General features: G+C 53.0%; 1 protein-coding gene across 10 annotated transcripts in view; it reads right to left on the bottom strand.

Annotated features, from left to right (window-relative positions):
- Positions 1-22,139, bottom strand: part of AGAP1 (ArfGAP with GTPase domain, ankyrin repeat and PH domain 1) — a 529,933-nt gene that overhangs the window by 225,804 nt on the left and 281,990 nt on the right. Inside the window, exon 10 of one of the 10 annotated variants that reach the window (XR_012016792.1) lies at positions 19,771-19,840. The exons of 8 other annotated variants lie outside the window; for them this stretch is intronic. Coding sequence is in view for 1 of the 2 variants with exons in the window: in XM_072796790.1 (XP_072652891.1) it covers positions 1,174-1,444 (271 nt within the window). In the remaining variant the exon portion in view is untranslated. Of the gene's footprint in view, positions 1-1,173; positions 1,445-19,770; positions 19,841-22,139 lie in introns of all 10 variants that reach the window. One more of the 10 variants, XM_072796790.1, reaches the window with a different exon arrangement.

Genomic DNA, 22,139 nt, shown 5'->3' with positions numbered 1-22,139 from the left:
CAGGGCAGCTCCACTGTCTCTAGCTGAGTAATTCGGATTCCACATCTTGCTGTCAGTCATTCCAGGAGGCTACGCATCTAATTCCTTTTGCTTCTCCCACAGAATGCCCAGAACGGGCAGATATACCTTATCTGCTTCACTTAAAAACTGGAGTCATGAGGTGTGGCTCATGGCAGCGCCCAGCACTGCTATGCTGGACGCCGATGGAGAAGAGTGTGCGTGTGCCAGGAAATGTTTGCTAAGAGCGATCTTTCTCAGACGAATCCTGAAGACAGTGGGTACCTCTAACCAAACCCAACAGGAACCGCCTACTGTCCTCCACTAACCGTGCATCCGTCTGTGGGTTTCTCGTCTTTTCTCCCCCACAAAAGTGAACTCGTTTGTTCTACAAATTTCAGCACTTGTAAACGCACTTATCATACTTTACTCCCTAAATGAGGTTGAATAATATATTCAGTCTGATTAAATTTTCATTAACATTCAAAATCATTACTCAGTCATATTGTCTGGTAAAACATTCTGGCTTCTCAGTCCCCAAATAATTGCCACCGGGTCTCGAGAAGCGATGCCTGCTTTGGGCTCACAGGGAAAGCCAAGGCCGGGGCCTGGACTGTCTAAATCGGACGGCAAGTGCGCATGGGCAGAAGGGTCACGTCCTCTGACCGGCCGCATCCCTGGGGCGTCGGGGGGCTTAGCTGCACCCGCCTGGGGATTAATCAAAAACAACAACTCAAATCACAAGGAAAGTGGCACCGTAAGCCGAGTTTCTCCAACTCCACGTAAGAGGGTCGCAGCCCTGTTGTGTGAAAAATTCTTCACTTCCCTTGTCCAGACACAAGATTTCTAACCTTCAAACAGAGAAGGCAGAGACGTGCCCTTCCTCGCACGGTCTGTAAGACGCAGCGAGGACGGATCCCCTCGCGCCGTCTCTGATGCTCCTGCCTTACGTGTTTACCGCAGCTCTTACCCCAAACGCGCAAAGCTCCGATAAATGGGATTTTAAAGAAAAAGGAAAAAAAAAAAAAACCCCACGGGCTCCTCAGGGAAAGGGCAAATGCTCATTGATTCCCTTCCTTTGTGGCGTGAATCGCCGGGCTATAGAAATTAAGGGGTCTTTGTAAGTTGCCCAACTTTCCGGAGAGCCCTCCTTTCTGTGGCTCTGCCTCCTCTAACCTCTTTGTTGGGAGGTGTCAAAGGTCTCCCCGAGCTGCGGCCCGGCCGGCGCGCTGCGCAGCCTGCGAGCTATCGGCCGATCTGGAGTCCACCTCCGAGCGACTCCCGCCGCTAATTCATCACGGCCCGGACAGCTGGGCTGATTGCGGCCCCGCCAGCACAATGCGGCCGCCGGCCACCCGCGGCCCTGGCCAGGGGAGGGCCGGCGGCTCGGGCCCGCGCGGCCGAGATAAGTGCTGGCTGTCAGCGCAAGGACAAAGAAGGACAGGCCCTGGGGAGAGAATGGAGATAAAAAAAAAATCCTCACAACTGCTTGATCTGATGAGGGTTATGGCTAATTAATTATAAACTCAATTACCTAACCCTTACTTCAGCAGTCTCTACTCATTAAGAGATAAAACTTGACTGACGGCTAACTTTCTCCCTCGCACACGGACGCACCCGGCAGGCCCGCGCCCCTGCGCCCCCACGAGCACCCTGCTGCCCACCTGCACCCCTGGAGGCGCCCATGCCTGCGGAGGTGGGTGGCTGGTGCGATGTGTGGGGATGGGGGGGTCCCCTTTCCCAGCAGGGCCCCATAGTCTGTGTGCCAGGGGGACTCCCCCGCACCCACCTGCGGACGCGGGTAGGCAGCTGGCACCATGTTCCAGGGCTGCGGGTCCCCTTTCCCTGTTGGGCCCCACTGCACATGTGCCAAGGGCCCCCCACACCCCTGCGCCCTCGCGAGCACACAGATTCCCACCTGCACCCCCAGAGGCACCCACACCTGTGGACGAGGGTGGGCGGCTGGCGCAGATGTGGGGGCCCCTTTCCCAGCGAGGACCCACTGCGCATGTGCCATGGAGCCCTTCGGCTCCCGCTCTGCACCTCGAGGCACCCATGCCTGCAGACACGGGTAGGCAGTTGGCGCCATGTGGGGGCAGGGGTCCCCTTTCCCAAGCGGGCCGCACGGTGTGTATACCAGGGGGGCTCCTCTCTGCACCCCCACAAGCACCCCGCTCCCCACCTGCACCCCGAGAGGCACCCAAACCTGCAGATATGGGTAGGTGCTGGCGCCATGTGGGGGGAATCCCCTTTCCCAGCAGGGCCCACGGCACGTGTGCCAGGGGGGATCCCGCTCCCGTGTTGCACCCTGGCAGCACCCAGATGCATCACGAGGGCCACAGCGTGCGCCCCTTGCCCCGGCTCCTCGGGGCTCCACAGCACTCGAAGTACATCTTCCAGTGTGGGTGCGCACTCGGGGGGAAGGGCCGCGGGAGGGCCCTCCTCTTCCCGACGTGGGCTCCCGCTCAGGAGGCAGCACAGAAGGAGCCCACGGGCAGGCCGTGATTTTCCATACGCATCTCCGTCTCCCCTCGAAACTCTGGACAGGCCTGACCTCCTTTTTCAGCTCCTAGCACCTTGTCTGGGAGCCGGCGGCAGCCCACAGGCCTGTCTCATCAATAGGCTCTATTCAGCGAAGGCTGTTAATCTCTCTCGCCCTCTCCGCTTTGCCCTCTTTAATGTATTTTCATGTCTATAAGTTCTTTTAATAAGCTGGGAGGGTCCGGGAGAGAAATACTCCAGGTTTCCTTGCTGCTCATCGCCAAAACCGCCTCTGGCTACTGCAGTCAGACACGCTGGTGGCGCATCCAAACACAAGGCCTCGCCGGCCCGCAGCTCAGCAGCTCCCTGCACCAGCAGCCTGGGAAGCGCCTGCCACCCCGCGGTCCTCGGGTCCCGCGCTCCCGCAGCGCGCTTCCCGGGCTGCCTCTCGGTGGCTCGAGGCGCGCACTGCTGCGGACCTCCGGGGTGCAGGGGCCCATGCACCGGGAAGGGCTGGGCCGATCTAGCTAACGCTGCCCGGGAGCCCCGGGTCGGTGCTCAGCACCCCTGGGCGGGCCAGTCACCCTGCCTGCAGCACACCTGCGAGCCCACGGATCCTCAGGCGTGGACCTGCCAGGAGTGGCTGGGGCGGCCGGGCTCTGCAGGATAACCGTCTGTAAGCGTCTACACGGTGCATGGCGGCATGAGGCCCACCGTGGGGGGGGGCGGGGGGGGGGGAGAAGCCTCGGCGGTCACGGACGCGGGTATCAGCCAGGGTGTCACGAATGCACCGGGCCCCTTCCGAGTGCCCCCAGGTGCTTCCTTACAAAGCCCTCCCCGCCAGCAGCCTCAGGTAAAGAAAACCCTCGCCGTCATTTTTCAGACGCGGTCTGGGAAGGGAGCGGTGCCTGGAACGGCTGCCCGGCCGGCGAGCTGATGTGTGACGCGGGCAGTGCCGCACGAGGCCCACGCCGCACAGGGGCTGGGGCGCACGGCCGCGGTCCCCGCCCCCGGGCAGGTGATTACCTTCAGAACGGGAAGAATGGCACTCATCCCCAAGTGTGACTACGGGACGGGCAGCAGCGAACGACTCGTGGCTGTTGATGTTTCTATCGCACTTAAGTAAAACACAGAATTTCTCAAGTGCTTTCTGCACGGGCGAGAAGGGGCGGCTCTTCCTCCGCGAGTCTCCGCTCCTTCGGCTCACACACAGCCACCCGGGCTGGCTCCATGGTCGCCGCGCCCACTCGCGTCATGCCTGTGTTCTCTGCGTCCCGAGGAGGAAGAGGTGCAGCTGATGGCAGCAGCCCCGTGGGGGGAACGGGGACCCCCGCAGGCCGCAGCTGGGGTGGCAGGGAAGCCTGGGCGTTCTCAGAACGTTCTAGCAGAAGCTCCTAGACCTGCACTGAAGGGGGCTGTCCCACGGGGCCAAGGCAGGGCAGGAAAGGTGCGCCAGAGCAGGTGGAGGGGCTCAAGGGGCAGGGGACTGGGTACACTGAGGGCCAAGAACGCATGTTCTCCTCCGACCCCAGGGGCAGGGAGGGGGCTGGAGGGAGAGGCAGGAAAGACCACGAGTCCTGGAGATGGGTGAGGCGGGGGGCCAGGGAGGCGGAAACTCCAAGCCCCGCAGGTATCCAGCTGCAGCAGGTAGTGCCTGGGCCAGGTGGGGCCAAGGAGGGCATCGTTTCTGTGTATTCGGTCACATGCTGAAAGCCTGCTGCCCACGGGGGACGGTCCGCAAGCCTATGCCATGGGAGGAAAGCCCGCTAATGCAAAACGTAACGTCAGCTTGTTTACATCATCCACGCCACTCCAGCGGAGGAATCACTTTCAGATTTGATTGGAAACGATGAATACTTGGAGAGACATTCAGAAAAAAACCAGTTAATTATAGTCATATGTGTGGTCATAATTGGCCCTTGTTGGCCAATAGAAGGAAGACATTTGCAACTTTTCCCAGGAAATTATATTCTAAATCCTTCACGAGGTGGACCTCGTCCTTTTTCTGAGAAAACTTGATGGCAGTCTTTAGTATTCACTGGCATAATTAGGACTGCAGTTAATTTCATTAAATTCTCTTGCTGCTAAATGAAGCAGATTATGAGACATCTTTTACTGCAAGGCGTGAAATTACAGCCTGTCAGCTGCCAATGGTGGGGTGAAACTAATGAATTACAGGGTAAATAACCAGAATTAACCAGCCAATTTAACATAGCGCCATGGAACAAAGTCATTTTTACTTAGAGCTCTAAGGACCAACATGGCCAAGGCACCCCTAAAACACATGTGAATGGTGGGGGTTCAGTCCACTGAAGACCCCAAGTCCGAGGGGCAGGCGGGGCAAGGACAAATAGCCATGCACACAACCCAAAACCCTGATATTGGAAAAGCATTAAGAGCCCAAATGAGAAAAACACCTCCAAATATATACAAGAAGGGGGAAAAAGAGTTACGAAGATGCACCTGTTGAGTTCCCACTCTGCTAGAGGACCCGTTAAACTTTATCTGCTCGCGGGGTGATCGCGCGTCTGTCTACGCAGTGTGGGGGGTAGAAGAGAGCTGTAACACCCCACAAGTGGATGACGTCATCAGCATTATGCTCACGAGGGAGGATCTCACCGTGGTCGTCGCAATCAAAGGACTATTATGTTCACTGTGAGTTATTTTTCCCTCTTGCGAAGTCCAAATCCCTGTTGAGACCATGCTTACGTTCCTCCTTTTCTTAACCACGTTCTGATATGGCACCGACAGGGTAACCGCTCCAGGGTAAGGATGCTACTACTAGCCTATGAGTAGGACTCTGCCCACCATCCATTTACCAAGTGCGGACTCTGCTGGGGGAGGGGGTGGATGTACGGCGACTTGACCATTCCTTCACCCTGGTGAGCCACGCTGATGGGTGAACACACACTGCAGATCTTATAGGACTGACCAGGAAGTGCTTTATGTCCAAGGTTTTAACACTCCCTCCCCATTGTACTGACCATACTGTGAACCTATAAAACCTTATCATCTGGGAATGGGTAATAAAGGCACCTGAAGTCCCGATTTCTTATACTGACCATGTGCAACATGCTGGGAACGAAGTGACTTTGTGGGATTTTGGCCTACTTGGTAGAAGAAACAAAAGGCGGAGTCCCAGGGAGGCCCGGTCCAAGCTGTCGCGAGACGAGACGCCAGGGGTCAGGCCTAGCGTTCAAGGGTCACCATCTCGGGCCAAGAAACCTAGAAGGGCACGTCTCCTGATCTGGAAGCGTAACTGCAATGGTAAATGTTCCCGTTAACGCCCTAGCTGGACTACTTCAGTTAGGAGTATTCACGCATATTGAGAAGGTTTCTTGTTTGATAAAATGACAAATCGCTATGGCCAGCACGGTTTTACGGTAAATCTGAGTCTCTCCAACCCTGCTGTATCTTTTCACAGGTGCAACCTGCTATAGAGAACGGACTTCAAGCTACGTACGTGTGAGGGGGTTCCTGCTAGGTATGAACGTAGTACGGCACACGCACACAGCGCTACGCCACTGTTTCCACTGCGGCTCATCTTCCTTCTGAACAAAATTGAAAGCATGAGTGGTGTGAATGCAAAGAGGGCTCTGAACTTCGGGGTTGTGGAAAGAACCAGAATGGCCACACCCGAGGGCAAAAAAAGGTGATCACATGTGTTTTGGTTCCAGTTTCCCTTCGAAAGCAGGGTTTTTTTTTGTTTTGTTTTGTTTTGTTTTTTTTCCCTGAATGGAATCATCTTTTCACTTGATCTCGGCCGAAACCAAAAGGCCGAGAAACTATCTAAACTGTCTCTTCTTCCTTGGTTTTCAATTCTTTGACTTGAACCGCCACCCAGGGGGCACCTGGTCTCACAAGATGCTCCTTATTTCAACATGAGATTCACGATGCCGCAGAGTTCTGGGGCGCCGGTCGGTCCCCAGGGGTTTGCTGCCTGCACAATGGCCTCCTCTTATTTGGCCCCTGCTCAGCCTGGGGAATGAAAACTGGTCTGCGGTTCTTGGGTTCTGGGGAGGCCACGGCCCGGTGGGAAGCACTGGGATCCTTTCTGAGAAGACACACGGCAACTCCTACATTCCGTGTGGGCTTCAGGGGGTCTGTGAACTTCAGGCTAGGAGCCTACAAATGGCCTTCCTCAAGACCTTTTTCCTCTGAGTCCTATGTCCAAATTTCTGACCATCCATTTAACAGGATGTCTCTTTAAACTCACCCATATATAGTCAATAAAATACGGTTAAGTATGAGGGAAAGTAAGTTTGAGCATGCAGTGAAATAAAGGTTTCTAGAAAAGAAGGGGGACATCTAATCTTGGCAGAGTTGGTGTGCTGGGGTCCCCCAAGGGGTTGACAGCTCACTCAGAGGACTGCCGGGACTCAGCAGGCAGCCGTGCCCGAGGCTGTGGTTTATTACAGCACAAAGATGCAGAGCGATGAGCAAAGGGAGAAGGAGCACGGGGTGACATCCAGGGGGAGCCAGGCACAAGCTTCCGGAAGTCCTGGGCCACCCCGAATTCCTCCAGCAACAACTGTGACAACGTGGGTGAAATCTTCCAGGAACACTTGTCAGGCAGCACGGGGACTTCACTGGGGGCTGGTCCCGTAGGCACCCTCCAGCCTCCCAGGAGGAGAGCAGGTGTTCAGCCTCAACCATGCTGTCTGCACACAGGCCATGCTCGTCAGTCCTGGGGATGCTGGGGACCCCCCAAACTCCCAGACACCAGCCAAGGGCCACCTCCCAAGTTGGCCTTCCCAAGGATTAGTGGTCATGTGGAAAAGTGGGCTGGACATGGTGAATGTCCAGGAATGAGTAGGGAAAGGACAGTATGAGGAACCAAGGAGACCCTGGCTCCTGATGTGGGTGACTCCGTGGATGTCACTGACAGACATGCAGCGATAGGCAGCCTAGTGGTTCAGGAAGAGGAAGGAGAACAAAGGTCTATGATAGATCAGGCCAGAGGTGACCCACGGCCAAGGCAGGGCACCCTCAGCAGGGCCAGGCCGAGGGTGTGCCCAGCTCCCTGAGCTTCTCCTGGGTGCCATTTTCCTGTTAAGAAGGGCTGTCGGGCATAGCATGATTTTCTGTGTCTGTCTGTAAACACCTGCATTCAGAAGGGTGGGCACTGCGTCTGTCTGGCTCCAGGTGAACACGGCCTCCATGTGTTCTGAGCTGCTCTGATTATAGAATTAGCCTCATGGCCTGGTCTGACTTGGCACATGGCTGGGGTGTGGCCCCCTTCCTGATTCTGGGACAGCCTAGCTCTTCAATGCCCCAGGGCTCCCCAGCATGCCTGGTTCTTGGCATCAAGCTTCAGCCTGGTGTGTATTTCTGTTCCTGTTCAGGTAACCTGCCTACATGAAGCAGGGCCCATGACCTGAAAGCTCCTTGTTGATTGTTCAACAACAGATCCCAGCTGCCAGGCCAGATTCCCCACTAGATCCTGGGGACGCCCCCAAACAGTAGCTGTCACTGGTGCCCAAACAAGAAGCGCAGTCGAGTGAAGGAGGCAGAAAAGATCGTGAGTTGTCATTACCCACTGTGCTACGGTGTTTGCGTGCGGTGGGCCATTTAAAGAATTAAGGGATGGGGCACAGAAAAAGGGCCGTGGAGGGGAAAGCCAGGAGGGCTTCTGAAGGGGAGGCAGCTCTGACGCCAGTCTCAGGCCAGCCGGGTGGAGGAGTGGTGCTTGCCGGTGAGGCAGCACATGGGCTGGGATGTGGGTAGTGGCTGGGCCGGAGCTGGAGGGTGGAGACGGGGCACGCCGGCCTAATGCTGTGTTAGACGCAGGAGATCCTTGGGACGGTGGGGACGACCCGGAGTGGAGACCAGTCCTGGAGGGTGGGGGCCGTCTCCAGTCTACAGTAGTGCTTCCACGGGCCCCTACAAGTGCTCAATTCCATTTTTTGGAATCAGTTGCCAACATTTACAGATAAGATTTGATACACAAACTCAGATTCCTGGCTTCCCTTAAAAACTAGGACCATCTGGAAACACGGGTCACAAGATAAGGAGTGGGAGTGACTGCTGCCCCTATAGTAGGAGCTGCCCTCCCCGGGACCCAAACCCTTAAACCTCACCCCCAGAACGCACTCCTCCCAAGCGCATCTGTGCCCCTATAACGCATTGTGTTTGCAACTCCTGCATTAAATATTTTGATTCGTTCGGCCACAGACAACCCAAGTCCCAGCTATCCACTGACATCCTGGGGTCAGGTGGGAGAGTTGTGCAGGAAACAGTACTTAGGGGACCAGGAAGATCTCCAAGGGCTATGGATCCTGGAGTGGGCAGGCTTAAAACAGAGGTCTCCTCCGATTCAGGGCAGAGAGGCGCCAAGGGCCGGGGGCCCAGAGATGGGCACCACAGGCTCTGAGGGGGACACGGAGGGTGAGGTGTAGCAACCCCAGGGAAGAAAGTCACGTGGGAGGGAGATCCGCCACTGCCATCACGTGCTGGAGGTGTCAGGCTGTGGGAGGAAGAAGGGGCACTGGCCCCAGCAAGTACACTTCCACGTGGGAGAGTGGGGTGTGAGCACGAGGAAAGGTCAGGAGAGACGGCCTGGGAGGGCCGGGAGACACAGGGCAGGGGGAGGCTCGGAGGGGTGGGCAGGTGCTGAGCCAAGGCCCAAGGCGCAGGAGCGTGGGTCACTCCTTTGGCCCTGAGGGCTCCACCGGGGAGAAGCAAGGAGGGGCACAACGGGACAACATACCTCTCCCTTTAGCTTGCAACACCCGCATCCCTGATTTTATAAGAAGCTTCACATCCGAGATGTCAGACATTTTCAGTTCACTGAGTGGAAGGGTAGGAAAACGCTGAGATACTGGGAGCACTGCTTGCAGACGGTGGAGTCTTCGTAGGTTCTTTCCTAAGGACCTCTTCCAGGGATCGCGTCTTTAAATTCACAGGACTAGGGAAGAACCAACTGAACCGAAACACGGTCCTCCGAATATAAAACACACACGTGTGGCCGGTAAACCACATGCCGCCTCATTAACACTTTAGGCACATCTAGCGGCAGACCGGCCACCCTTCCAAGCACAGAGTACAGGGCACCCGATCACACTCTCCGTGACGACCACAACTGAGGTGGGAAAGTTCACCGTGTCCGTGGGTGACGACGTCCCAGGCTCTGCTATGGCTCCCGTGGGTTGCTGCCTGCATTCGAAGGAAATGCTAATTTCCTTAGAGGCCAGGAGACCCACTGGTGACCCCCTCGCCGCCATCCTCGGTCTCAGATCCCTGAATTCCATCTGCAGGGCGCTCGTTAAGAGCTCTGGCTCCCGAGCACCTAGCATGGGCTCTGCAGCTAAGCGGTCACTCCAAGCACCCTGAAGCTGCCTGGCTAATGAGGTGGCAGGACTTCCTTGCTCTCCCACGTCCAGTCGTTGCTCTTGAGCCAGGATGTAAAGAACAGAAAGGACGGGCTGCCTGGGTGGCTCAGTGGGTTAGATGTCCAACTCTAGGTTTCTGCTCGGGTCATCATCTTGGGGTCATGGGATCAGGGCTCCTGTTAGGGTCCACGCTCCGCACAGAGTCTGCCTGAGATTCTCTCTCTCTCCCCCTCTGCCCCCCACCACTCAGGTGCGTGCTTTCTCAAAAAACAAAAAACAACCAACTTAAACCCCCAAAACAGAAGGGAAGCCAACCGACCAGGTGAGCTCCTGCTTCCAGAGAGAGGGCCCATCCCCCACGAGCGGCACCTTGTAGAAGTAGGTACGTCTGTCCACCATCATCGTGGAATGGGGACAAGATTCCTTTTTAAATACAGAGACGCTTCCTAACGCAGGGCTCTGAGATCTTCAAGTCACTGACGGAAGCGGGAGCGCAGGTGAGACCAAATAACGGCGCCTGGAGCCCTGGGGGGAGGGAGAAGGTGGTGGGTGCACAGGTGGGGATGGGGACCCGGGCAGTGGCGAGGAATGACCAGGTGAGGCTGTGAGAAGGCACGCGTGTGTGATATAATTTATTCTTCCAGCAACGAGAGAAGTCAACAGAGAGTCACAGCCGTCGGGGAGACGCTGGCCCGCGGTGGAAGCCGACGCATCCAGAAACGAGAAGCTGGATCGCGACGCCTCACACGTGGTGAGTGCTTCATAAACACCAGTAATTATTCATCAACTGCTAAATGGTAAGCAAGTAACTATTTAAAAATACATGTAGGTCTACTCAAGGGATCCTGAGCGAGATGCTGGGAACTCTTCTGCACGGAGCCTCACTGCGTTACTGCCGCGTGTCCATCGGTAACTTATGCGCTGATTTTTCTTTCTCACCAGTCAGGCTGCTTTTAAGTTGTCTACCCTCGCTGTCCCGCATCCTCCCCGCTGCTCATTATTCGACAGCCCACAAGCTAGCTTCCTCTCCATCGAGTCCCTGGCAGCATCCATGGCCTCGTCACTGCCCACCCAGCAGACAGCTTTTTGTCCCCTCCCCCTGGAAACAGAAGCCAGGTCCTGTTTCCTCCCTGATGGCACAGTCTCTCAGATCCCCACGCCTCCACTCCCATCTCCCCATTCGGGCTCTCCTCCACTTGCTCGTGTTCCTCAGATGCCACCTCAGCCCTCTGCTCTCGTTCTGCACGATTCCTCCATCCTCTTCTGTCTACACTCGCCTCTTCTCTGCTAACGGCCCCCAAACGTGTACCGTCAGCCCAGGACTCCCCCAGCTGTAGAAACATCCACCTGATAGCTTGCTGGGCTGTTCCACGGGGGATGTCTAGACCACGTGACACCCACTGCTTCTGCGGAGGTCCCATCCCTCCTGCCTTCTCTCATCCCACGACTGGGCCATCTTCTGTGACACTGACTGAGCCAGAAATCTCAACACCATCCTTGTTTCCCCTTCATCCTGCACACCTGTCAACCGCAGCCATAAATTCTCCCAGATACGACCCCTTCCCTCCACCGCAGCCACGGCCCTCAGGAGCCCTCCCCGGGCTCCCCAGGCTGTCTCACTTGGATCACTGCTCTGCCTACCTTCTCACCGGGCTCCTGCGCCCTCGGATCCGGCCTCTCCGGCAGCCGGAAGGGCAGCGCTGAACTGTATCATGTTTGATTGCTGCTAATAAAACCTGGGCCGATGAATGCTGAGTTTTGACCCATCATTGGCAAGGCTTCCAAAGGGAGGAGTTAGAAAAGGAGCCCAGAAGGAGGCCAGAAGAGAGAGGAAATGTTTCCAACTCCTCCTGGGCAAAGGGGCAAGCGTTGTGGTGGACCAGCAGTTTCCTCTCTCCCTGCGTGAATGTCACTACGCTGTGTCTCTAAGCCATTTCTTCTCTTAAATGGATTCACAGTGGTTGAAGCCTTCGGAACGGTTGCCAGTAGACAGCAGCTTATCCTCCCAAAGGACTGACCATCAACAGGTGTGTCACCCCGGGGCGTCTGCTTGACGTTTACCTGACTGTAAGCCCAAGGGGGCGGGGGGCGGGGACTAAAAGTGTGGCTGCAGGGGGATCGTGAATTCCCCGAAGATCACAATGTGGTCTGATTACAAACATTCCTCTCAAATGTTTTGAGTAAACAGCTAATATACTCTTAGCTGGAAAATTATTTTGCTCATAAATTATTTCAGATTTTAATTTTCCCCTTTTCTGGTTATGCCGCCTCCCTTCATTGACTTTCTCATTTTAAAAAGAAGTTCATAATTCTTTATAAGTTTCTCTCATCCTGTGTTGGTGACATCTATTTCTGAGTGGAAATCAAGCTACAAAAATGTCTTTCAAATGATGATAATCTGCAAATAAGGAACGATTTCATGTGTGAAAGCAAAAATACTCCTTTCGCTAGGAATCCCAGATAGGAGACACAGAGCAGCCTTTAGGTTTCCCTAAAGTGGTGGTTCTTAATGGGGTAGGATGGCTGTGAAAACGGACTGGCAACAAACCTCCCTCCCCACAAGCCAACTCACAAAGCCTGGGGTCTGGCTCTTCCAACATTATGTTGATGGGAGTGTATGCGTGTATCTGTATTGTGCAGAGACGTGCGTGGATATGTCTCCAAGATCAAAAACAACTGGTCCAAGGGCTTCTCTGAGGCCCTTGTGCAATATTTAAATGGAAAAGCACTACCTGTGTTCTCAGATACTTTATTCCCAACTCATCCTATTGTTTGTAAGCTTCCTCCACAAAAGATTGCTTCATGTTAACTGTACATTAAGGTCCCTGAGGAAACACCCATGTGCACATCTTCTGGCATCCAGACCCGTGTCACATTAAATATCAAGCACTGCAGATTTGTTAAATACTGAAACATCAACATGTTACCTCCTGAATAAATCCCATATTCACTAGAGGAAGCTTAAAGATGCCTTTATATTTCAAACTTGAATTCCTGGGCGGCAAAATTTAACCAGCAACTCTTAGAAACTGGATTTCTACTATAAATCTGAAAACAACAGTACTTATTTCTAATTTATGCTTTAAAAAAACAAGTCTTTCATTGATTAAGTTCCAAGAGAAAAGGCTTTCTGTTCACGAAGTGTCATCTATAGTAAACACTCAAAAGCGATGGACGGTGCATATAAAATGCAGAACTACAGTGAATGCTCCGTTCTGGGTTTCCCCGGCACTCCCTGTTGTAGCACCCGGTACAGTCTGATACATACCATAGTTACCAAGACAAGCTGGCTTTCCTGCTATGTTGTGAGTTCGTGGACTATATTCTCATTCGAGTCACTTGTGTTTTGGTAACTCGTGATGGTGGCTAACACACACACAGTCCGCAAATGCCACCTGAATTTATTTGCAGTTAACCTAATCATTTCATAGTATTTTGGAGCAAACGATTTTGAAGTACTTAAGTCTTCTAAACTCAACACATGAGAAAAACTGCAAGAATGAATACTTCAGAAAGCACGGCTGCTATTCCTCATCCTAATATATGAAATGCTGTAGCAAGTAATTTTTCACTTTTAGCAAAATTATGGTGAAGGCATAATAGTGACCAGCGGTGGCCTATTCTTTGACATTCATCAGATGTCTCAGCTTCCATTTAACATGTTTACAGCTTTATAAAGTAACTTTGCCACTCCGTCCTATCACTCCATTGAGGCTCATACTCCTCATCTTCCATTTCTATGGTCACTTAAACTTTTTTCATTTATCTGAGATTAAAAATAATACCTTTATTGGTGGAAAGGAAGCGTCTCCTCCCACAGGTAATTACTGTGGTCTAACACAGTTGAGTATATGGTGTTTACTTGTGTTTACATTTATGTGGCTACAAAGATGAGGAGGATGGTGACTGCTCTTTCTGGATCTGTATCCCCCCGTGCCACCTGCTGTACAGAGGTCACCGATTCTCCTACTAATGCATCCAACAACCGTGCAAGGGGCTGCTGTCATTCCTACTCTACAGGCGAGTTAACTCAGGTTCGGAGGGAGGGGCAGCATTTGCCCGAGGTGCACAGCTGGTGTGTGGGGTCTCCCTGCAAGCTTAGATCTTTGCGCCTTCGGGCAGTCCTGCCCCTGAATGACAGTGTCAAGGTTCACGTCAGCGTTGTGTATTTCAATCCTTTATACAGAACATTCCATTTGGGTAAACCCTCACTAGTGCTGCTGCTGCCTTTTTTGTTTGTTTTTAATGTAACACCATTACCATATTTAACCTGAGCTCTTCCTCAAAACCCCTGCACCCACTAGCCATCCACCTGCCTGGTTCATGGCCTCCAGTTTTATACCAGCATTTTAAGTATCTGTAGAGGTAACTGTGAAAATAAATGGTCAGTGGGGTCACACGTTTCTTCCCTTCTTTTTGTGCTGACACCTCTCTTGCTTTGGTTCTATTTTTCTGTCCCTGAGCTCTAACCAAGGAGGCAACTGTAGAGAAAACCCCAAGGGGCAAGATTCTTCTGGAGCTGTTGGGATGCAAACAGGCCCATCGCACCAGCGAGGCAGGGGGCTGCCTCCATCCTCTCTCTGTAAAGTCGATGAGCCCTGAACTGCTGGAATCAGCCATCTAAACTGGTTAATTTTAAATGCCTGCTCTTAGAAGCATGCTGTGCATCTACGTAGTCTGAAATTAGGAGACTCCAGGAGCAGGAAGACAGTCTGATGGACAACAGAGTTCAAATTTCCGGCCAGGCGCCTTGCTGCGTGTGGGCTCAGCATTTACGTTGCTACTTGGCCGTAAGGTATGAAGGGACTGAGTTCGGATGCCAGTATTCTGAGGGATTAGAGTGCACTTCCCTTAGACTGCTCCCGTGGGACCTCTCCCCCTGGCATCCTCACCAGGTTCCTCAGGGACCTCGGTTCACTTGGGACCACCTGCCGCGGGGCCCTAACTTGACTATCACACAACACGTATCACTTCTGATCCCAGTACCTTCACCATAGAACTAAGGCAACAGGAAATTTCCAACAAAATTTGTAGCATCAGAAGTTTGCTTCATTCAGAAACCGGCTAAAGGGCTTTAGATGCTTGCTGTTCAGTTGACTCTTTTGATTGCTTTGCCACTATGTAAATCAATTTGTTAATGTTCCTTACAAAATGCATGAGCCAGTTATACTGACAAACACACAAAGCTCATTCGTAATTAGCAGTTAATTAGTAAGAAGGAACAGATGCTGTTAGAGTTTCAGCAGGCGAACAGGTTCTGTAAACAATGCTTATAAATCTAAATGAATTTATTAACCACAATACAACTGTCAACATTTTGTTGGCAACCATACAAAATATGGCGCGGAATCCCCAAAATGTCTTTACAATGTACATTAATGATTGTGGCGACAGCCACGGCCTCTCCCGTCCTTGGATGCCTCTTCTCAGCCACTCTCCCTTTGTCTCCCGGAGACGCCGTGCCTCGGTCACTCCTTCTACCTAAATTGCTCTTACACGCCGATGAGTAAACCACAAGAATGTTCCACGTGGTGTGGACTTCCCGCATATCGACGTGCAGCAGCACGTCCAGCAGCAGCAGGAGCCAAGGACCCAGAGTCCTCCAGGAACGCCCTGTCCGTCGGGAGAGCCAGATGTGCATCCCCACGGCCTCCCCAAGAAGTTAGTCCAAGGTGCCAGGTTAACTTAATAAAGGAACAGAGTGCTAAGAGGAATCGCGGGGGGTGGGGTATCCAGGCCTTGGACAGACATGGGCGGTTCCCAGGGAGAGGGACCGGAGGGGTGGCATCTCACAGATGCCAAGTTTAGGTGCTGGGTAAGGTCGAAGGAGGCAGCACGCTCCAGAGCCTCTGTGCGGAGGGTGGGAAGGCGCCAGACACACGGCGTTGGGAAACCAGGAGGCGTGGGGAGGCTCTGAAACCAGATCAGGGCTGGTGGTGGGGGGCAGCTCTGGGCCCCTGGGTGCGGGGCAGTGAGGCGTCATGGAAGACTCTCAGCTAAGTGGTAACAGAATCGAATTGGCCTTTTTGAAAGCAGCCGTTGGCCTCAGTGTGGGACTCTGGTGCCGGGGAACACGGGCAGGGGGGCTCCCCCTCCAGAGTCTGTCCTGCAAGCCAGGAGAGCAGAGCAGAGCAAATGGGGAGCAGGTTCTCCGGCGAGGCACTTCCTGCTGAGGTATGAAGAATGGGGTGGGGGTGTGAAGGCCGGTGCCACCAAGGAAGACCTTGGGCCTCTCTTCTCCGCGGAGTTTCTGAGTTTGGCCACGATTAGTGCATCAGAGGCTCTCATGCGGTTATATAGACGATTTGTCAAGAGTCGTGACTTAGAATCTGTCCTGCTTACTTCAAGAGATTTCCATGGGGCCCCTGACGGAGGCGCTGCACCCTCTGCCCCTTCGCGGAACCTTAATATCCCGCCAAGCCCCCAAGAGCGAAGCCTCCCCCACCAGCCGCCTGTTTGATTTCAGAGCTTTTCCTTCTCGGCTGACCTTTTATTTAAATGATATTTCCCATCCTCTCGTGGAGACCTCCTTCATAATAGTCTGCAAAATGCATAGTTGGTGAAAATGATTTCCGACTCCAGCAGACAGGGCCCCCCAACATTGACACTCCCGACAAGGCAGGCGTGGAATTGACCATTGTCGTGATGGTGTGGCCTTGGAGAAACGTGGGAACTCTGCGCCCCCCTCCCCACGGTGCTCACTGTCTGGGTGCTGCTCAGCTAGGTTAACCGGCCCTGCGACCGGTCTGCAGCTGTTCCAGCGAGATGACATCACAAATCAACATGAACACAGATCCAACATGGAAAGACCTCACCACGCTCACCCAGGCCATTAGGACGGTGTCTACAAAAAAATGTGTCATGCTGACAGCAGGCCATGAAACCACTGTCATGAGTTGCAACCAGCACTTTTTAAAAAGCAGGACAGGAGGGAAGAGACTGAAGTACAATGCACCTAGTAGCTATTATTTCACAGAACTTACAACTATACATATGCACGTGCATAGAGATCCTTCTACAGTCACAACACATATGATCTATTTTTCACTTAGCATGTGCTAAGGTCAACAAAGTCTGAAACATCTGGTAAAAAGAGGGCTAGCTTAGTGGTAATTTTTGTCACTATCCCAACATAGGAACGTGGCCAAAATGAGCTTGTACAGTTAGTTACTTGCTCAATTATATGCTGGAGTGCTGAATGCACATAAAAATGCAATGTGAGAACCAAGTCACTGATTCCCTCCGAGAGGAAACTCATTTGAAAAAGCAGAGGGATGTGTGTGGTACCAGCAGGGCCCCCTCCACACTCCTCTCAGCAACCCTGGCCGTCGGTCAGCCTCCCACACAAGATGCGCTGAGCGGGGCACCGTGGTGCTCGGCCCTCCGCGCTGATGCACCGGCTCCCAGGACCTGGCACCTCTCAGCACCGCAGGCCTTTCTGCCTGGCCCCTGGGGTGAGGGCCTCTGGGGCCCTGGGGCACAGGCAGTCGCCTCCCTATGCAAGGCCACTCTCCTCTCTGCCTATCTACCCCTTGGCGGGCAGCCACCAGACTCCCGGAGACCTGGTTTCTGGGGCCTCTGCCCAAGTATCATTTCAGCCAAGGTGTGGAGCTCTGGAAGACCCAGGGCACAGGGGCTGTGTCTGGACCACGACCCCGAGAGGGGCCCCGAAGACCCCAGCTTCACACATCCCTGTCATCTGGGCCACTTGCCACAGCATGAGCTCACAACGCTGGCCCCTGGACACCTGACCCAGTGCGGATGAGCCAGGGGACCTTGGGCAAGTGACCTCACCTCGTACAGCCACCTGAGAGCTCTGCAGGACCACACGACAGAAGTAAACTGGCACCAGCGCCCCGCCTAGAGCAAGCTCTCCAGAAGCGCTGGTGATGAGCGTTACTTCTATTTGTCTCACATTCTCTTTATTTTACCCCCTTGGAAACCAACTGCCTTCCTGATAACCGGCAGCTCCCATTCCTTGGGGACAGAAGGAGGGGCGGGGAGCACTGGCTTCATGCCCCAAGGTCACCACAAACCGTTCCTCTCCACTCCTCCAGAAAAGTCCTTCTCCCACCAGATTTTAAAGCTTAGTTCAAAACCTGCAAAGGTAACTCATTGGGATGCGGCATGGATCCCACCAATGCAACAGAAGACAAAATTCCTGAGACACTGGAAGTTTACAGGACACAATAAAGGTAGCATTCGGATCTACGGGGAATGGATAAACCTATCAATTGTCGAAAGCTTAACTAGCTGAAAGAATCAAACAGCTCAACAGTAAAAGGATGAAGTTTTCTATCCCACCCATCCCAAGGATGAACAAGACTTTTAAAAACATTAATAAAAGAGGACACACGAGATTAAGATTTGATGCCAAAATTTTGGAAAAACTTGTCTATGCCCAAAACTATTGTGAATAAAATCGAAGCCAAAAGGTTAACAGGAAAATGTGTAGTGTGTCTACAAGCAAATGGCTAATATGCCTACTGAACAGGCCAATGATGAGAACACCCATAGAAAAATAAGCTGACAATTAAACAGGTGTTTCACACACACAAAATACAGGTAGCCAATAAAAATAGTTTGTAAAACTGGTAATAACGGAAGTTTGTATTTTTCGAACAGGAAAACGTAATTCTAAAATAATCTATAAAACTCATGAAGATTTTAAAAAACACACATGAAATACCCAAATGTGGTAGAAAGTATGTAGAAATATCATTTTTATAAGAGTGAATTACATTTTTCTTCTGGAGAATAATTTATGGAAATATGTACCTGAAGACTTAAAATTCTTTTGCTTTTTGACTAAACAAATTACAAGTTGGAAACTTACGATAGGGAAATCGGGGAGCATAAAGAATAAGTGTGATCTGGCTGCGTAGACGTCCCTGCGTCCCTTCTGCTGTGCAATCACAGGAGCCTGGGGTGCAAGTGGATCTGTGGAGAACGTGCCCCTCAAGGATGCCTCCGAGGCTCGTGGGCTGGAAACCGGAAGCAGGTTCCAAATGGCCTATACGGTGTGATCTCATTTTATAAATATAATTAAAGACACACCCGTTACTATTCCATCCATTCATTCAAGGAAGGCTTACTGAGCACCTACTACGACATTACTGTAATCAGGATTCCTTCTCTCATGGAGCACAGAGCAGATGGGACGAACCAGGGTGATGCAGGTGTCCCGTGGAGGCCAGGGTGGCAGGAGAGGGTCTGTGTAAGCACAGGGGATGGGGAACAAGGGGCATTGGGGGAGGGTGGGATAGAAAAAGTTTCAAGAGACCATGAATTTACACAGGAATCTGAAAAAATACGGTAACCACTGTTAGCTCAGGAGTTAGCATCACGGGTTACCTTTTTTTTTGGGGGGGGTCCATATAAGTTTTCTAATTTTGATATGATGAGCCTGTATTACTTTTAGGGTTTTTGTAGTTTGCAGAACAATTCCATCCAGCCACCCCCCCGCCCCCCGAACTACCCCATCCTGGCCATCTCCCAGGATGGGGTGGCTCCTCCCCATACTCAGGGGAGCCTCTTCTCCGCCCCCTTCCCTGGGCATCAGGTCCTCCCTGTAGCTCCAAGCCCTGCCAAGAACAGTCCCCCCTGCCCACTTTTCAGTCTTCGAGGCTCACATGTTGCTCCTGCTGACACCCTCACCCAGGCTGCAGGCCCAGGGTCCCTCTGCAGTGCCCGCCCCAGTTGAGAATCCCTGCACCCAGCAGCCTGCCTGCTGAACACAGCAATCCTTCCTCTCCCTCTCCAAAGACACCTGCTCTTAGCTTTCTTGTTCTCTTCCACTCAGTTCCCCAGCCTACGGGCACCCCTAGCCCCACTACCCTGTGATCAAGTCCATGCCTCAAGAATCAGATGGGACGTCATCTCAGCCAAAGAAGATCCTGCCTTTTGGGGAGGGGCAGCTTCCCCCCTGGATACTGGTCTGCACTGTGTGCTGGGGGCTCACCTGCCTTCTTATCCAGGGGGTAGCTACCTTCTCCCCAGGCTCAGACAGGCTTGGTCTGCACATGGTTACTCTAGACGATAAACACAGAAGCAAACAGGCAATTGGTTACTCCCCCAGCTGTTAATTGCAGATGTTGACAGTGACACAAGATGGGGAGAATTATTTCTCGGAAGAACTTTTGCACGTTCCTGAATGCTTATTAATTAGCATTAAGTTTAGAATGCCTATAATATATAACTTGTAAAAGGTTTCACCCATTCTCAATGTAACACAACACATAAAGTACTTGTAAGAATTACACACGCTTCTCAGCAATTATGTAATCAAGAGTTGATGATTCTGAGGATGCATTTACATACCGTGTATACTGGCAAGAGTTCTACTAACCTCCTAAGAAAAGACTGTTGGGAACATTACAGGCAACCCAAAGAAGCCCACCATCACAGGGAAAGGGGCACGTCGATATGGACACAGGGAACACTAGAGGGTTATTATTAGAAGGGGAAGCAGAAATGATGGGGAGAATGGGAAGGCAAGCCACAGGCTGAAAGTGTCTGCGTCAGACACATCTGGTGAAGGGGTATCATCCAACTTGTATGAAGCCTTCTTAATGATAAGAAAACAACCCAAGAGAAAAGTGAGATTTGGACAGAAACCTCACCAAGAAAGATACAAAGATGGCAAATGAGCATCAGAAAGGGTGCCCGGGGGCACCTGGGTGGCTCAGTGGTTGAGCATCTGCCTTTGGCTCAGGTGATCCCGAGGTCCTGGGATCAAGTCCTGCATTGGGTTCCCCGCAGGGAGCCTGCTTCTCCCTCTGCCTGTGTCTGTCTGCCTCTCTGTGTCTCTCTCATGAATAAATAAATGTAAAAAGTCCTTAAAAAAGAAAAGAAAGAAAAGAAAGAAGAAAGGTTACCCAGCATCACAGGTCACCAAGGAATTGCAAATTAAAACCACCGCTGCACACCTGTCAGAATGGCCATAATCTCAAACACTGACACCACCAAATGCTGGTGAGGACGGGGAGCAGCAGAAACGCTCCCTGCTCGCTCGCGGGGACGCAGAACGGTCTGACACGAGGGATGTCGGTCTGGCAGTTTCTGGCTGAACTAAAGCTATTCTTACCATGCCACCTGGCAACCACACCCTGGTCTCTACACAAGTGAGTGACAACTTAAATCCACACCCAAAATCTGCACCCAAATGCTTGTCAGAGCAGCTTTATTCCATGTGGCAAAAGCTGGGAGCAACCAAGATGTCCTTCAATAGGTGAAGGGACACACAGACTGTGTTTCGTCCGGCGATGTAATAGCACTGGGCACTAAAAAGAAATGGGCTATCAAGCCATAAAAAGACATGGCAGGACCTTAAATGTGTATCACTAAGTGAAAGCAGCAATTCCGAAGAATCAACATGCTTTATGATTCCAAGCACATGACGTACGGTTCTGGAAAAATCAAAGGTACAGACATGATAAAAAGGTCAGTGGTTTCTGCGGTGGGGACGGAGGGGCAAGCCGGCACAGAGAGGAGGATTTTCTTCAGGGAGGGACACCATCCAGGAGGACACTGTAGAGATGGATACACGTCACTGTGCATTTGTCCAAACCCACAGGTCGCAGGCACCGAGAGAGACCCCGACGGCAACTGTGGACCCTGGGAGGCGATGACGGGCCACGGCAGGCCTGTACGCTGTGGCCCGGGTGCCGGCGTGGGGGCGGAGGAGGCCGTGTGCGTCTGGGGAGGGGGTCTTGGTGGGACGTTCTGTGCTTTCTGCTTGATTTTGCTGTGAATTTAAACCTGTCCTAAAAGTGAAAATCTATTGGTGATGGTGAAGAAGAAGAAGAGGAGGACAACGGGGAGGCGGGGGAGGAAGGGGCAAGAGTGGCTCAGGGCCAACCACGTCAGGGCCCAGGCTGTGAGCCACCAGCAGCTCCCATCACCACGAGTGCCTGGGAACTCGCTGCTGGGGAACCCGTGGGGACAGATCACCGCCACTGACACGTCGTCCCGGTGCCTCCGAGCGCCCGCTGGCCTCCCGGAGAGGCGCGTCTCACGAGGCCCGCACAGCCCAGCTCCCCCACTGGGACCCGAGCGTCCCCCGACCTCCAGCCCCGGGTCAAGCACGCTCACCTCCAGGAACGTCTCATTGCCCCGAGGGAGGCTCTGGGGGTCCCAGCTATGGGACCTGCTCTCCAGCGGCCCTGGGAGGAGAGCCTGAGCGTGTACGACCAGAGGGCTCGGGCCTTGCTGGGACCCGCCAGACGGCACACGTTGCCTCACAGGATTGCGAACGTGCAACTGGTCGTCAACCCGCTTCATAACCAAGTGGCCTGGTTAAGTGCAGCTCGGTTCTGAGCGAACCACCCA

The sequence above is a fragment of the Canis lupus genome, chromosome 24 (assembly GCF_048164855.1).
Source record: "Canis lupus baileyi chromosome 24, mCanLup2.hap1, whole genome shotgun sequence".
NCBI lineage: Eukaryota > Metazoa > Chordata > Mammalia > Carnivora > Canidae > Canis > Canis lupus.
This window is presented reverse-complemented; position numbering and strand designations above follow the sequence as displayed.